General features: G+C 37.0%; 1 protein-coding gene across 2 annotated transcripts; it reads right to left on the bottom strand.

Annotated features, from left to right (window-relative positions):
- Positions 1–222: 222 nt before the first annotated feature.
- prcp (prolylcarboxypeptidase (angiotensinase C)) lies at positions 223–17,311 on the bottom strand. 2 transcript variants are annotated; one of them, XM_052576439.1, is made up of 10 exons: positions 17,107–17,311; positions 16,767–16,975; positions 11,794–11,934; positions 10,691–10,792; positions 10,419–10,600; positions 8,341–8,492; positions 7,678–7,850; positions 1,610–1,777; positions 988–1,175; positions 223–835 (listed from the first exon to the last, which is right to left on the bottom strand). In XM_052576439.1, exons 2-10 carry the CDS (start codon positions 16,917–16,919, stop codon positions 631–633), a joined length of 1,464 nt encoding a protein of 487 aa, XP_052432399.1. In that variant the 5' UTR covers positions 16,920–16,975; positions 17,107–17,311; the 3' UTR covers positions 223–630. The 2 variants fall into 2 exon arrangements, with proteins under 2 accessions (XP_052432399.1, XP_052432398.1); XM_052576438.1 differs by having other exon boundaries at positions 16,767–17,311.
- Between the last annotated feature and the right edge of the window lie 522 nt (positions 17,312–17,833).

Raw genomic sequence — 17,833 nt, 5'->3', positions numbered from 1 at the left:
TTATTAGATCCAGCTAACTTCAGTGACTATTTCAAACTGGTTGAGTTCTAAGTAGCAGAAGTTTTTTTCCTAAAACATGTTTAAATTTAAAAAAATAAAAATAAAATTAGCTTTCAACTCTTTACTGAGGTTTTTAAATGCTAAGATGGTTCTTGCATGTCCAGTAACCAATCACAACACATAGCATTAGAAGAATGCAGAACAGCAAATATGGTACACAAGTCGGACACAAGTATGGAATTTTTATTTTCCATGGAAGAAAAAAAAACAGGTGAGTTTAAAAGGAAAATGGGGCTAAACAAATGAGAGAACTATCCCCTTTAAAATGTATCACGCTTTAGTAACAAACCATAGCTGTAAACATCTGATTTGTATAGCTACTTTGGCAAAGGACACTTCCCCTGAGTGGTTTTGCATTTGGTGTTTTCTGACGCTTTCAGTTCCTCAATTTTCTCAGAGAAACCTACTGAACATTCTTGTTTTGCACCAAAAAAAAAAAAAAAACATTACAATCAGCAATTAGCCCCCCAAAAAATTCCTTCCACTCCCTAATAACAACAAATAGCAAACAGAAATAGTTAATTTTGTTTTTCTTAGATTCCGTTTCATTTCCATGATCTCGATTGCATGTCATTGGGTAGTTGCTGCCTGTTTGATCCACTCCTTGAAGTATTGTACTTCTAGCGCCCGTGTTTTGAGAACTGACTCTGGGTCAAACTCGCTGTTGTAGCGCAGATCCAGGTGGTGCGCACCTCCATCGATCATTATGGCAACCAGAGATTCTGAAAGACTTCTGGTCACTCCACCACTCATCCACGGATCAAGATTTCCATTACTGAAAAAAACAACACACATTTAGGTCTCATAGTATCGCAAAATGCATTAAATCTACCCCAACTAGAACATATACAGTACATGGAACATTTCAATTATAATATAAAAATCTCTGTTAGCTCTAGCTTCCAAAACCCAGGGAACTGGTCCTACCTGAAGATGATGTTGCTGTGGGCACTTATGTTTCTCCCACCGTAAACAATTTCTGCCCAGTCTTCCCGCGGCCGCACTCCAAACTGGTTGTAGCACTCGTCGGAGAAAGCCTGGTAGTTCCATGGCTGTGGCTCAAACATGTCAGCGACGCCGTCTGTGCACATTGGCATTACCATCTCTGTACAGCTCTGCAAATATTACACCGCATCATGGGGTGTTCAATAACATGACAGTAATACCCACAAAGTAGTTTTTAGCCTTATAACATTTGTGTAAATACACAGAAAATGACATAAAGCACCACAAATGTATCATAAAGTTGTCCTACAATAGCTTTGTGAGAAAAACAGAACAAGTGTGACTTAACAGACCACAGATGCCCAAGCAATTTTCTTTCAATAACAATTCCAATGTCGGTCAGTTTTTAAGTCAAACCTATCATTTGACATTTGAAAAAAAAAAACTTATAGTCATTGTCATTTTTGGAGATCAAGTGCTTGGATCCATAATGTATTTCTATGTAAAATAATAGCATCACAATACTTCAACAACAGGTGAATCAAAATAAAACCGAGTGCAATGACTTATAGTGATAAAACATCCAAACATTTTATTATTTTACCTGGTAGAACCAACCAAGGAAGCCCAGATTCCCAGTAGCGGTTTGTGAGGTGTTGAGACAGACTGCATCTCCTGTGTAATTGTAGTAAACCCTTACGGCTTGAGAGATGCCACTCAACAGCTGTTTGTCTGATACGCCGGTATTAAAATCAAGATTTTTACAGACCACCTGAGAATCAGAAAAACACATGTAAATCACAGAGCAAACAGCTGGCTTTATGTTCAGAGAGATGACAGCAGTTCTGCTTTATTGCATAACAACGGCACAAATTACAATTTTGATCTGCAAACAAGCAAAGATTCATCTGTATGAAGATGTTCCATATGTTCCAGTTCTTTCAAAACAATCTTACTGTGAAAATCCACCAAGCAGCTTTTTTTGTAGAATCATCCAATTTGCATATGAAATTGAGTGGAATGTAATTCTGCTGGAGTGGAATTTCTCAGTCAAGCTGGAACGAAGTAAGAATGTTTCAAAGAAACAAACATATCAAGCTATGCAGTTATGGAAAATGGCTCCACATAAATAGGATTGGACTTCATTCAAAAAGTCAAAAATTGAAAAGAGTAGAGGTGTGACCTCGGCATCCTGGCTAAATTCGCCCATTGGCCTCTGACCATCATGGCCTCCTAACAATCCCCATATCTGCTGATTGGCTTCAACACTCTGTCTCCTCTCCACCAGTAAGCTGGTGTGTGGTGGGCGTTCTGGCACAATATGGTTGCCGTCGCATCATCCAGGTGGATGCTGCACACTGGTGGTGGATGAGGAGATACCCCCTGTCTATGTAAAGCGCTTTGAGTGCCTAGAAAAGCGCTATATAAATGTAAGGAATTATTATTATTATTCATACAGTTTTGCAAATATCTGTTGCAATGTCAGTATTGCCACAAGGGGCACTATAGAGAGAATTCCCAAAAATGGAAATTAGCCTGTGATGTACTCAACCCTCGAAGCATCCTATGTGTATTTGTGTAATGATATATCCATAGTCGTCGGGAAGAAGGAGGCGGGAACCGGCGCACAATCAAAACATAATTTTAATATTCAAAGTAAATACAAAACGGAGCACCAGCCCCTCACGGCCGACTGGTGCGCATAAATAAAAACCAAAACATAAAATAATGGCCTGGTCCTCTCTCGTCCTTCACGGTCGTCGCTCCCGTTTTATATCCTTCCATCTCCTACGTGGGACTCGATACTGGCGGTGGGGCGCAGGTGTAGCTCATCTCCAATCACTACACCTGGCCTCACTCCTCGTTCCCACGCCTCTCGGCCCCGCCCCACTCGCCACATACCCCCATCGCCCCTCGCAGGCCGGGGGGTACCCTCGAGACTGCGCTCTACTCCCCCCCCCCCCCTTCCCTCCGGGGGGGACCGCTCACGGGGACCTGCAGGAACCTGGGGGTAGGACAGACGAGGCGAGAGAAAAGGAGATGGAAGGAGGAGCGACAAGGACGAGAGAGGGGAGAGAGGAAAAAAAAAGAAATCCGGTTCCCAGACGCACTGCTGCTCGGCCCTCCACCGGCTGGGTGATCTCCTCCGTGGTGCCCGGCGGTGGCACTGGATGGCCCTCGGCGGACGGCACGACACTCCTCCGCCGCCCGGTGGACGGCGACGGCTCCTCCGATTTTGGGCAGCGGCAGGAGTCCCCCGTTCCCTGCCCCTCCGGCCGACTGGTGCGCATAAATAAAAACCAAAACATAAAATAATGGCCTGGTCCTCTCTCGTCCTTCACGGTCGTCGCTCCCGTTTTATATCCTTCCATCTCCTACGTGGGACTCGATACTGGCGGTGGGGCGCAGGTGTAGCTCATCTCCAATCACTACACCTGGCCTCACTCCTCGTTCCCACGCCTCTCGGCCCCGCCCCACTCGCCACAATTTGACTTTCTTCTTTCAGTTGAATTCAATTGGGGTTATATTAAAAATTGTCTTGACCTCTTCAGGCCTATGTCAACCGCTAGAACACCTTACGTGTACGACAGTCAGCGGAAGTGAGAAATAAGTGTTTATTACATTTGAAATATGGATATTTATCTTACAAAAATGCATGGATTCGCTACAGGCCTTTATTCACACTCCGGAGCCATGTGAGGCACGTTTTATTAAGGATGCGCGCACTTTATTTCACGTCTTTTGGACTGTAGACAAAAAACACTCCTTTACCCCCATTGTATGTCTTGGAGGGGCCAGGACAATTTTTAAAGTGCCCCTATTATGCCATTTCCAAAATTGCCTTTCATACAGTGTGTAATGTAGCTGTATGTGAATGTAAACAATCAGCACAGTTGTAACGCCAAAAGTGCACAATAAATACAATTTTTGTCTTCCAAAAACAATCAACAGACTCTCTACAGCCTAGACAAATTGTTAGTAATTTGAATCCAACTTCCGTGATGGCTACATATAACGGAAATTACACACATTTGCATAAAACACGCCTATGTTCTACATGGCTGGCTGCAAACAACTTGACCCCGCCCACAAACACATCATTTTACTGACAACTGCTTCTCTAATTAGTTTTTAAAAATTATAATTTCGGGGAGTTCAATGAGGGATTCACTAAACACTTGCTCTTGAAAAATGGCTCAGTACCCAGCTTATTTGATTCAGCTGGTTCCACTAAATCACAAATAAGATAAATACCAGATGTTTATATTTCCTACTGAGCGTTCAAAATACGGAACTATGGCAATCGTTGTATCATTTCTGACAAGCGCTGTACGTGGTAGACCAATCACAACAGACTGGGCCATCTGACCAATCAAGCAAAGTAGGCTCACGGAAAGGAGGGTTTTAGAGAGACTGAACCTTAGAACTGCTTTGAACGAATTGTTTGAGAATCGCTGGAAAATGAAGTGACATTTAAATGCATATTTTAAGAAATCAAAAGCATTTTTTTACCATGCATGTATGTAATCCTAATGTAGGAGATCTCCCAAAACAATATTAGGAACATTAAAAATGGCATAATAGGGGTACTTGTACATATAACTCTGATTGGATTTGTCTCAAAGAAGAAAGTCATATACACCTAGGATGCATGTTGGCATGAAATGAAATGCATCTAATTTGTAAATATATGTCATCAAATGTTCTGGTTTAAACCTGTGCCTTCACAATTTACTGCAAGTTCACATTCATTTTTAAGTGCAACGCCAACAACTCCAAATCCAATCAAACAATGGATAGAACCAAGTCACTGACCTACATTTGTTCTACTATTTCAATTATCGGACCTAACACCTCCACATGTAATAACCTAGAAAACTGTCTAAGACTCTATGTCAATTGTTTGTCCTCAGTGTCTAAGACCCTAGTTGTGCAAGCTCTCCTTCAAATGCCTAGTATTCTAGTATTTGTAAAACTGCTTTTTCAATCTCAACAATTTATCTAAATTACGACCTATGCTCTCAATGCTCCCAGAGACAGATTCCCAGTGATGACCTTGTCTCCAAGACGGCCACTGGGACAAGACCACAGGAACCAGATAAGTCCTCTGCACAATGTGACTTTGCTGCAGCATAGATTTAACTACTGGTTTCGTCTGGTCAGAGGAGAACTGGCCCCCAACTGAGCCTGGTTTCTCCCAAGGGGTTTTTCTCCATTCTGTCACCGATGGAGTTTTGGTTCCTTGCCGCTGTCGCCTCTGGCTTGCTTAGTTGGGAACACTTTGTATCCATTAATACTGTTGACTTGATTGCACAGATACCATTTAAACTGAACTGAGCTGGATGATGACATCACTAAATTCAGTGATGAACTGTCTTTAACCGAAAATGTATCATTGTCATTTTGCACAATTTTCCTATTTAATATTGTAGTGTGTGACACAATCTGTATAGTTAAAAGCGCTGAAGCAAAAAGATAAAAGTACTAATACATAGGCAATGTGTTAATAATAGACATGCTAATAAGCAACAAGTAAATAGCAAGAATTGGTCCCTATATTAAAGTGTTACCAAAAATTCGGGTCATAAGAGATGTTGCTTGGAGAAGCTGTTTTTTTGCCAAGACAAGGTTTGAAACTAACATACCTTTGGTTCAGCCAATGTTTGCTTGTCAGATTACTCAAAATCACAATAAGCAGTCTGTTCTTAATAGTGTGTACTAAGCTTTTTAATGGTAAACACAAAAAAAAAAAAAATACCTTGAACAACATGAATACTTTGAAAACGCTTAGTTAAAGACAATTCGCATAGAAAAACAAAACACGTTTTATAACATGAAATCAGTCCACAAAGTAACAAGATTGCATTCTAATGCAGCCAGCATTAATGAATCTCTTAATGCTTATTCAGGAGGAAGCCCGTGTTTGATTTTACCGTGAAGTAATGTGAAACTCCCACCGATTCCTACTGATATGACTTCAAAATAATTTCGACAACGGTAAAAGTGACCCAAATTTTACTCATAGTTATCGCTACACATTCAACTGCGATAGTAGAAATAACTTTAACATCGCAACACACACCACCCATAATGGGATGATATCGGTCATGTCTGACTTTGAGTGGGTTTTAGAAGGTTGTTGGTTTACCATTTCTTCCGAGATGGTGGTCTGCGTGCGAGATAAGCTACACGCATGTCCGAGCAGAGATTTATACTGTGACAAAACCAGCAGAGGCTGTCCAAAGCACTTTCTCTCTACTTTTCAGATGGGATTATGCTTATACATTCATCTCCAGCAACAGATTTCCCACTCCTAAGCCTTCAATACCCTCTTCTCTCAGTCACTCACATAATCACATTAGCTTTGTCATTAAAATGCCTCCTCTTTGCACCCGCTGCCTAAACTGCTTTAACCACCCATAGGGGTTGCATACATTACCAGATCGGAGGAGGGTTGGGGTGTTGACTACTCAAGAGTGAACCATCTGAGCTTTTGCAAAGTTTCCATATTCATATGTGCTAGAAATAAGATGCAGTTACCAAAAATAAAAAAACAGAAGGTAACATACCTAAAAGCTTCTAAATAAAATAACAAAATTATATAACATTTTCATCAAAAATAATGTTTTTTTTATTCTAATTTCACACTGCAAACTCTACCTCTGTTCCTAAACCTACTTAATTGCCTTGATTAGTTAATGTTAATCAATCAACAACTCGCTATTTAGGCATTGCTTTAACAAACTAGTGTTCAGTCTGGCTTCATCTCGTATGTAATGCAGACTCTTCACGATTCAATGATTTTTTTATATTTTTTATTTTGCTCATTTACTATCACTCTGAAATATGTCAAATATTGATGTAAAATGTGTTGCAGATGGCTATACAGATTAATTAAAAAATCGGCCGCACATTAATAGCTTTAGGAGAAGAGCTTATATTACTTTCTTGTCATGCACACTAGTGCTCTTCATATTCATTTTCCTTTGCTTTGTCAGATAGATTCAATGAATGAAAATACGGATGCCTCAGGAGTCCTGACAATAAACATGTTTTCTGTCCACGCCACCATCTAACCAAAACCGAACAGAAACCTGAACAAAAGCTCAGTTCTGAGGGTGAAGGAAAACAGAAGCTTTATGAATATGAATGAAGCTATTTGCATACTGATGTAAATGGGTACAACAACTGACTTGTTATCAGAGGTGAGTCAGCATTAATGAGGAAATCATTCAGCGAGAGTGATTCATACCGACTAGCAGTGAAATCCAACTGCTAAAGTAGAATTTTATTGTTAATGAATTTGGTTGTGTTTTACTTATTTAGTTTTCTTGTAAAGTGTGTCATACTTCATTCTACACCATGTTAGTTTTTTTGTTTTTACCACTTCATAGTCACAATTTACAGAAAAAACATGCCATTTATTAAAAAATTACAGTTAAAGGTCAGTTCTAGTGTTCTGAAATAAATACATAATTAATATATCATGTAAACACTGTACCATGGAATATGAATTTGGTAATAATTCTTCAACATGATATATTTTAAATAACATTTCTGCATTTATGCACCTGGCATACATTTCCATCAGTGCTTTCAAGGAATGAACTTTCTCAGCTGTGTGCCACTGTATGTTCGGTAAGGGAAACCTTGGAAGTGAACTTATCGTACCTTGACAGGCCAGGCTGGAAGTGGTTGAAGGAAGTTAGCTTCATATGGATAATCCACCATGGCTAAATTCACCCAGGTTTCCTGCAGCCAAGCCTTGAAGCCATACACTTCATCTGCAGTCTTTAAAGGATTACACAGTCCAAACTCCTGAGACAGCCACTGCAGACCCTCACCTAGAAAAGAAAAGCTGATCAAATGAGTCCAAGAAAACACATAAGCTTCAAAAGAGAGTTGGAGAGTGAATGAACATGGGTTTAGAACAAAATCCGTGTTGGCTAGTAAAGGTCTGGACCACATAATAAGCTGATCAAAATCAGCAAAACAAAAATCAAGTCCTTGGAATTTAAATACGCATAATTACATTACAGAGATTTCTGTATTTTATTTATTTATTGAATTACAGACTGATTAACTATTTGGTGTTCCCCTTTTTCTCTTTCAATTGTGTTTTTCTTGTTTTACAACAACAAAAAATGACTAGTAATAATACGTAATCATATTCAGTTTGATAAATAGGAAATAAGAGATTATATTATTGATTCTCATTTTAATTGTCTTTTGTATTCAGTACCACATCTTCCGAACATCGTCAACAATATTATCTACACATGACATGATATTTTTAACAAAGTGCAAAGCAGTATAGCAATCGCACTGACCAACCTGTTGCTGAGACCCTGTCAATAGCCGCCCATGACCTCCTGATGTTGCTGCTACAGTTGGTGCCGCTGATGGCGAAGTCATTGGTGACCACTTTGTAAAACTCTCCACATGGCACAATGAACTGCCAGATGGGAGCGGACGCGGCAAGAGCACTGAAAACACCAGAAGGTCACGCTCACTGATCGTTCAATTTCACAGAATAAAACTCAACCAATATTCATGAACTTCTCTGCTGAATTACATCACCTTCCCCAATTAACCACATGGTTACATGCTACTGTTAAGCATTTTACTCTTCTAGAATCCCATGGCACTCTCAATATAAGATATTATTCAGTTTCTAGGCATCAAACTCCATTAAGTATGCATATGAATGCTGTACTTATGCATTTTAATAGACTAATATTTCACTTTTAGATAGGAACTACACTAGCAGTGACCTTTAAGCACTTATTAAATGTTTGCAATATCATCTTGAGACTAATACACACCAACCTGCCAAATGAGAATGAAAATCAACCATGGCAGGTAAAATATTTTAACTCCCTAGCCAGTTTTGAGGGTTATGATTTAGAGATTCTCTCAAAAAAAGTCTCTTAACATTTTAAAAAAATATATATGTATAAAGAGAGTTGCACATGGGACGAGAAGTTCAACGTCTTTAGATTTAAAGATGCATCATGCACCTCAACATTCGGGACTTTACATGGTCTTCTGCTTCATGGCTGCCGTTTCGAAACGTTTTCACTTTCCAATAATACCACTTACAGTTGACCACAGAATATTTAGCAGGGTTAAAATTTCAGAAACTTACTGCAAAGGTGCCCACATATCACAGTACCATGCTTGAATACACGGAGCTACACAGAACAACTTGTTTTTCTCACAAATGTTTGTAAATGCAGACTGTATCTAGATGCTTGATTTCATATACCTGTTGCATTAGGTCTGATTGAAACATCTGAATTCAATAATTAGGTAAGTCCCAGTTTGTCCATATTATCCATTTAGAGGAAGTTTTACTAACAGCTTGCATCAGCGCAAACCATCTTTTGCCGTTAAAATTGTACCGCCAGGTTTTACTAAAGATGTGCAATGATGACTTAGTGCTGAAAAGACATAGACGGTTATTTTTCTGCGTGGCCTTACTGAATATGCATTTGTAGGATTGTCCCTTTCAGACGCAAAATGTATAGGAGGAGAGTATTCAAATGAATCACGCGATGAGTATTACTAACATTTGCGCTCATCAAATGACTGCCATTTGCTCCATTATTTAACGGCCAAATAAAGCATGCCTTAAACTGTTTGCACTTGTAATGGCTGCAGTTGTGGCTGCTAGGAGGAGGCACTGCAGAGAACAGAGAGCGCGTGGTAGAAGAGAGAGGATTTTTTCCACAAGTATTAATTTATCTGGAATGCCAGAAAACACATTATTCGAACATTTCGTTTGCCAAGCCATGTTATTTTTTTAATTTGCTTCAGGAAATAAAAGACGACTAACCCTCAACTTGGAGTCACGCAATATCAGCTCTATCAAAACTTCTTGCAACATTTTCAACGTAGCTTACTGTTGCTTATTCATTTCTTTATTCTTTATTTGCGACTGCTCCATTTGCGTTGGTCGATATGTAAATGAGATGTTGCTTCTCTGCCCATCGGCACTGTTTAGTAAAATTGGCCTATAGTGTCTGCATATACATATTTATATGTGTATATATATACATATTTATATGTGTATATATATATATATATATATATATATATATATATATATATAGTTTATATATATAAAAAATGAAGTAGCACTACAGTTTTTAACGTTGATAATTGATATTCGAATGATTTCTTAAGGATCACGAGACACTGTAGATTGGAGGATGCTGAAAATGTAGCTCTGTCATCACACGAATAAAGTGCATTTTCAAATATTTGAACTTTTGTAAAGATAATTTCATTTTTATGTTTATTGGCAAAAACAGTAGTGAATACCAATTTAATTATACATTTTACACAAGTATATATTTTAATAAGTATATATTGCTGTTCATGCATAGGTAACATGGACAAACACTCACCCTACAACTTCACTGGGATACTTCATCCTCAGCCAGGCTGCCAGCATCCCGCCGTAGGAGCCGCCAATGGCAATGACCGAACTCTTCTGAGCTCCAGGAAGGGCTCTTTTCAGAGCTTTGATGAGCACTGCAAAGTCAGCTAAAGCCTGTTCTGACGTCAGGTAGTTCAGATACTTTGCATTCTGTAGAAAAGGAAAGAAGGTCCAGAAGGTAAAGGACAGTGTTAAGTGTACGTCCCTTACCGCTCGACATGAGCAGCAGTATAGACTCACGCTGTAAGACTCTTCGCCGAACGGCATGGACTCTCCATAGTAGCGATGTTCAGCAAAAACCAGCAAGGCTCCCAGCTCTTCTGCCACATCCCACATGAAACCCTTGAGGAAAAGAAGAGGCTGAGATATCGAGCTTCCATTTGGACAAAGGGGTAGCATAGTAACTCAATTGTTTTATTTTACAAGATAATTTTCCTCTCTATGGTAAAATTTGAATTTTGTATCAGTATTTTGCAGAATCATATTGCTATAAATATAAAGTAAATAATGCAGATACTGATTATTTACAAACACTGTGTTTATTATTATCTTCAACTGTTAAAGGTGAAGCTCATCATTTCTGCAGCACTAAACAGAATAGAGTGCAATAATGCATGTCCACTTTTTCAGTGGCCTGCTTCCAGAAGTATTTTCCCCATCCAGTTTTCCCTGTATTTTGGAAAGGAAATCCACTGTTGAACGTGATTATTTAAAAAATAAGTTGAAATGTGGCCTAATGGCTTTAACCAAAGCATATATGTGACCCTGGACCTCAAAACCAGTCTTAAGTTGTTGGGGTATTTTTGCAGCAATAGCCAAAAAAAAATTGTGTGGGTCAAAATTGTAATTTTTTATTTTATGCCAAAAATAATCAGGATATTAAGTAAATGTCATGTTCCATGAAGATATTTTGTAAATTTCCTACCTATCAAAACCAAATTTTTGACTAGTAATACGCATCGATAAGAACTTAATTTGTGCACCCAGATTTTCAAATAGCTGTATCTTGGCCAAATACTGTCCGATCCTAATAAACCATACATCAATGGAAAGCTTATTTATTAAATCTCAATTTCGATAAATTGACCCTGAAAATGACTGGTTCTGTAGTCCGGAATAACATACAGTATCAATGAACAACTCTGAAACTCACATATATATGAAAGATTATCCTGTGGAGAAAATGAATAGTGATTTTTATGGAAACTCTCCTACTTTTGTAATAAAATTAACAGAAGTGGCAGTTTTTAAAGTTTCAAAGTATCTACACATCTATAGTTGAAAGTTTTTTTCTGCCATTTCTTTAAATTTGATATATATGTATATTAAAAAATCATATTTACAGTGTTGTTACAGAACCATGTGATGTCTCCTTCATTGCCCGTGTAAAACAGGATTGGGCCTCCTTCCTTGTGCCAGTGACGGTCATTAAGAAGATACCTCTGTTTGAACGTGCCATTCTCCAAAAAGCCAAAATGGTCAATCTGTAATAAAAGAAAGAAAGTACACAAAGGAAATACTTCTAATCACACATATATTCGAGTGAGTGTCATCTGCATTCTTTATTTTTTCATTCAAATGAATTTATTTTAATGGCGTCCTGTCATTTGGAGAAATGTTAGCATTGGGTAAAGCACACTCGCTCACTAATAAATCATCTGCAGTTAATGGGTGTTGTCAGAATGAGAGTTCAAATCCATCAATACATTTTTAACTTTAAACCTTTGCTCCTAGCCAAAATTTGGGTTCATAATCCATTACAATGCTTCCTCCAGTGAAAATGTCCATGTCCTGTGGTCCTCTCACATCAAAATTCACCAAGTTGTTTAGAACTGATTTGGATTGTTTTCACTTGTAAACTTGTAAGCTTGATCTGTGCATATTTCTCCCCTGATTCAGACAAGATGACTTTCACTGGAGACATGGATAGAGGACACATATTTTAGCCAGAAGCAACAGTTTGAAGTTGAATTAGTTTATAACAAACACACAGATTTTCCTTTCACAAGACATAACTGATGGACTGGATTACTTTTATTGTGATGTTTTCATCAGAATGAGAATGGACTCTTGTTCTGATGGCACCCATTCACTGCAGAGAGGGAGCTCATACAAACTCATATATGTACTGTATAAATTAATGATACATGAAGGGAAGAAAATGTTCTATACTATTCCTTTCTTAATGTTGTTCTGCTGCTGTTTTAACCATAAACAGTTACAGTGTTGATACATCCCTGTCTACACGTAATGTACAGTAGCGATACTAGATGGTCTTCATTTCTGGGTGTTCTCCTCAATCTTCTGGCCTTCAGCCATCTCGTATTGTTGAGTGTAAAACCTCAGAGCAGGATGGAGGGATAATTAGCATCAATTTGTATTAAAATCTAGTGCCAGCGTCAGGGATGCCACATTAGTTCCGGTTCGAACACAATTGTAATATCCATTCACCCAGTCCAAGGGCCTTTCACTGTCTTCTACATTTCCATAAATTCTCCAAGTTTGAGGGAAGAAGTAAAAGGAATGTTAAAATTTGTTCCCAGAGCTGAAACGCTACAGTTCTCACTCTTCTGAATCCCACCCAACACTTAATAAAGAAGTGTTTTTTGTGTGGTTTTTTTTGGTAAATACCCTCTTTCTCCTCCCGTTGGCAACAAAAGAGGCAGAAATTTTATGAGCCAGTGACAGCAAAAGGACTCACACAGAACGCTCACAGTTACATTCATTCAACAGCAGTCAGAGTCTGGCTGCAGGTCAAATGAGTGTCAGCTATATTCACATGCTTTAGTGAGTTATTTTCTGTGTAAGCTGTTACATCTCAAGCCTCAGCCTCTAGAAAATGGCCTTTTTACATAATTTATAAGACTATTCATTTACACAAAAAAATCATATATACAATATTTTAAATTATATAAGTACATATATTTTCTTGAAAAAATAGATAATACTATTATTAATATAATAATACATGAATGATACACACTTTTTTTAAAAACATATGTTACAATAAATGTACATGGATTTTATTTTATTTTATTATTAGAGTAAAAAGATTATAAATATCAGTATTTACACATTTCATTTTAAAATAAAATGCAAAAACGAATATTCAGCATGATTCAGTATTTTCTGATGAACAGAAAGAAACGAACAGCACATATATGAATTAGAAAATTTTAGTAACATGTATTTTGTGTCACTCACTTTTGATTAATTGAATGCATTCTTGCTCATTAACAGTATTAATTACTTAAAAGGTTGTGTTTGAAAAGGATAACTTATTTATTATACAATATCATTATTCTATTGTGAATTACACATACAATTTAATACTTTATATAATAATCTTTAAATAGACTACAGCCGATTGGAGAACTGAATGTACTCCTAAAACTTTCAAACAAAACATCTGATTGAGGTTAGATGAGTCACATGGACACCGGGTCAGAAATGCAGCGCCCTCTTCTGGTTGATTCAGACTATCAAAGCAATGTCCAACATGAGTCCTCAATCTACCTAATACCCGTTTCCATGTGAAAATGTCTTATATTAAAAAAAAAAAATCATATATTTTTTAATAAGAATTACTTTTTGTGATTAATCAGTGGATTAATTTTCATGTTTCCTCTAGAAAACACAAATGGTGAAGTTTTATGAAACTTTTACACAGTTCCATTACTCCATAATAATAATAGTAGATGGTGACCAGGGGCTGTAAGGCTTATAAAAAAAATAAAAAATAAAACATGACAGGGAATAAATTATACTATAAGCATACCATTTGCTCCATGTTAAACATATCTTTTTTCCAGATATCTTTGTTCTATAGGGTACAAATCCTCTCCAAGTAAGCAACTGCCTAACAACCACTTAGAATACCCTAGAAACCACATAACAACACCTTAAAAAGCACAAAGAACCCCTTAGCGTCCATATATAGCATCATGGTTGCAAATAGTCTACAAGAAAGAAGCGCTTACTTAAAATCTAGTTTTGTAGTAGGTGTGTGCAGTGTGTATTTTCCATGGTCAGCACAGATGTGCAACCTCAAATGATTGAGTATTGTGTCACTTATTTTTCAAAAACATGCCTTAAGAGTGCATGTTTTTACTGCGTTATATAGTCTATGAGAATGCAGGTCTAACTATATGACTGCATTCTCCATATTGAGCAGCCCCATTCAATACATGAGGTCAAAATGACTGCTCAAAATTCAGCTTTGTCATCACAGGAGTATGTCACACTTTAAAATATGTTCAAATTGTTAAACTCATTATAAAGTGCGATAATATTTCATAATATTGTTTTTTTTACAGTTTTTTTATCAAATAAATGCAGTATGTCTGAGCACCAGAGAGCACTTTCAAAAACAGCTTTAAAAAAAAAAAGCTAGCAAACCAGAACTGAAAAAAAGCATTTCATTTTTTTGTCAACATTGCACCCAGTTTTAACACATTAGTACTTTTTTTCTGTCTAATGAATTTGAAAACAGCTCTTCTCTTGGTTGCTCGTCCAACAGTGCTCTCCATTTCTCCAACCACAGCCAGCAACAGATGCTGAAAGAGTATCCCCTGGACAACTGTTCAACAAAGAGAAGTAAAAACGACAGACTACAGCTCAGCTCGAGTGGGAATGTGAAACCCTAGACCCATATACATTTCCTGATCCTCATTTTAACCGCCTCGTCTGTGCTGCTACGACTGAAGGCTACCGTTAAGGCTTACTAAATGCTGACAAGGACAAAACCAAGACAAAGAGGAGCAAGAAAGCCAGGAAATGGCCCTAATCTTCCTGACGGCTGAGAGGATGAGTTGAACAGACACCGAGAAACAATTGCCTCCGCTCTGGCGTGTCCAGGTCAAGACGTAATTAGGCTCAGAGTACAGCCTAACAGGATTGTTTTTGTCTAGAACTAGACGTGGGGTTTTCCTGCGTCAGCACAGATAGCGTGTAAAAGATTAATTTCTAAGCCACTCTTCATGCTAAGAATGAGATTAAAGGTTTCTGAGACTTAAATTATTAAACAACTGGCAGCATCGTACCACGTTTTGAATAATTATATATTAAAGAAAGAAAAATGTCACTGTGTATTTTACTCAAAGCATGCTAAACCTGACACACACACACACACACACAAAAAACAAGGGGCTTTCTAGATCTCACTTTCAGTTCAATAAAGTGAAAAACGGGCAGACTGCCAGCATTAGATGCTATGCATCTATCTGCACACAGGCCCAAGCACAGAGGGGCGAAAGGATCTGCTATTATCCTTTGGGGGCCACAAGGAAAAGGACATTTCCTGCAGACACAATACAGAGCAGAACGGCACAGATTATGGATACATTACATAAAGGAAATCCATAACGGAAGCCCAGTTGTAAGTTAATGAGCAGCCACAACCAGATAAAACTGCTGTGGGTTGCAAAATAAGGCCTGGCAATGTGATCTATGGCAAAGACTTACTGATTGATACAAGCTGATTGGAATGACAATGCTTTGCAACTGTGATCAATGACAACAGCTGACCTGCTAACAACAAACAAGTTGCTGTCACATAAGTTTCTGATTACAATAACAAGGTTAAAAAAGGATGTCATTGGTCTAACCACTATTTTACAGATATCTACTCTTTTGTACATTATTGGTTATACTGAATGCACTGATACATTTCTCTATTGGTGGGTCGTATTTACTATGAAGTAGACTTAAGTATGAACCTGAAAACTTACTTTTTACAGTCATTCATCTTTTAAGCGAGAAGCATGTAGCATTTTAAGCGCTACTGTTTTAAGCCACACAACAAAACAGATAAAATAATTCTTGAGTCATTTAGATCACAAGTAACTTTGGATAAAAGTGTCTGCTAAATGCATACATTTTTTATTTTATTTAATTTAAACTTTGTATAAATAAAATGGTTTAAGCAATAATAATTACAATGCGAACAAGAAAAAAACGAATTACTGTTAAATTATTCTTGATGTTTATACAATTTTATGCATATACTTGCATTTTTTAAGTTTGCAAAATAAAATTCAAAAATGCATATTATGTTTTATTGTTGCAGTCTTAATTGTATTATTTTATTATATTTGTTTTAATATTTCTACCTTTTTTTTCTTCTTTTTTTTTTTCGTGTTAAAGCCGAAATGAGATAAATGCATATTGGTTATCAGAAAATGAAATAATAAGTATATTCTTTGAAGAACAGTATCAGTGATCTCTAATCAATGTAAACAAATTGATATCTTGACATGGATTTCTTATGGCCAAGAACAAACAGCCAGGTACAGAAGCAATCAAGTAAGACACTTACCTGCTGATCAAAATAGAAAGTTTGGTATGAGACAGATGGGTGCTGAGAGTTGGTTTGGGCTGTGTGTCTGCCTAACAGCCGTGGTTTGAGCCCCAGTGCATTACAGCTGAGGATGAGGAGGAGGAAGAGCAGAGCAGCGTTGATCAGTCTCATGGCTGAGTGAGTGAATCCCTTCACAGTGCATCTGAAGATACCGAGCGATGGATCATCTGCATACGAGGAACGAGGAAGGACGTCAGATGACTAGTTGCTCCATGACGCAAAAAGATTAAAAATACATGATAAACAAAAGAGATGCAATGTAACTCCTTAATTATATATTATTATATATATACAATACCGTAGCTTTAACGTTTTTATTTTTCAAAAATCAGACCATTTAATAAAATGATCGTGCAGTAAGCTTGATAAATCAGTTCGTCATGTGCGAATAGTTATTAAAAGTGACTATCTGTCTCTGTGCTGGCTCAAAGCGGATTCTATCTCCTTTCTGTGGATAAATTGAATGTTTTGCTAACTTCATGTAACGACACAGCGTGCTTCCGTGTTGTAAAAATGTCTTCACCGCGATGCCTCATGGGTATTGTAGTTTATTGTTATTCCTTGTTATTTAAATGTTTTTTTTTTAATTCATGTTAAATATTCATGTATTCTGTAATTGTTTTATTAACATTTTTCTATCTATATCTATGTTAAAAATGTTGATACATTATATATATATATATATATATATATATATATATATATATATAAACACACATGTATATATACACAAACATACATGCTAGTACACAATGTATCAAAATTTCAAAACAACATATGCAGTTATTTACTTGTATGATCATCTGACTGTGCAATAAAGTTGTATATATATATATATATATATATATATATATATATATATATATATATATATATAAAATTTACCTTCATTGCATTTATTTAATTAAGAAGCTTTAATTTATTAAATAATTTATTTATATCTCCTACAATATAGTTTGTGTCATGACCTTGTTTATTTTGAAAAAAATAAATAAAAAATTATTACTTTGCAGTCTATATGCTGA

This window comes from Carassius gibelio, chromosome B15 (assembly GCF_023724105.1).
Source record: "Carassius gibelio isolate Cgi1373 ecotype wild population from Czech Republic chromosome B15, carGib1.2-hapl.c, whole genome shotgun sequence".
Lineage (NCBI taxonomy): Eukaryota > Metazoa > Chordata > Actinopteri > Cypriniformes > Cyprinidae > Carassius > Carassius gibelio.
This window is presented reverse-complemented; position numbering and strand designations above follow the sequence as displayed.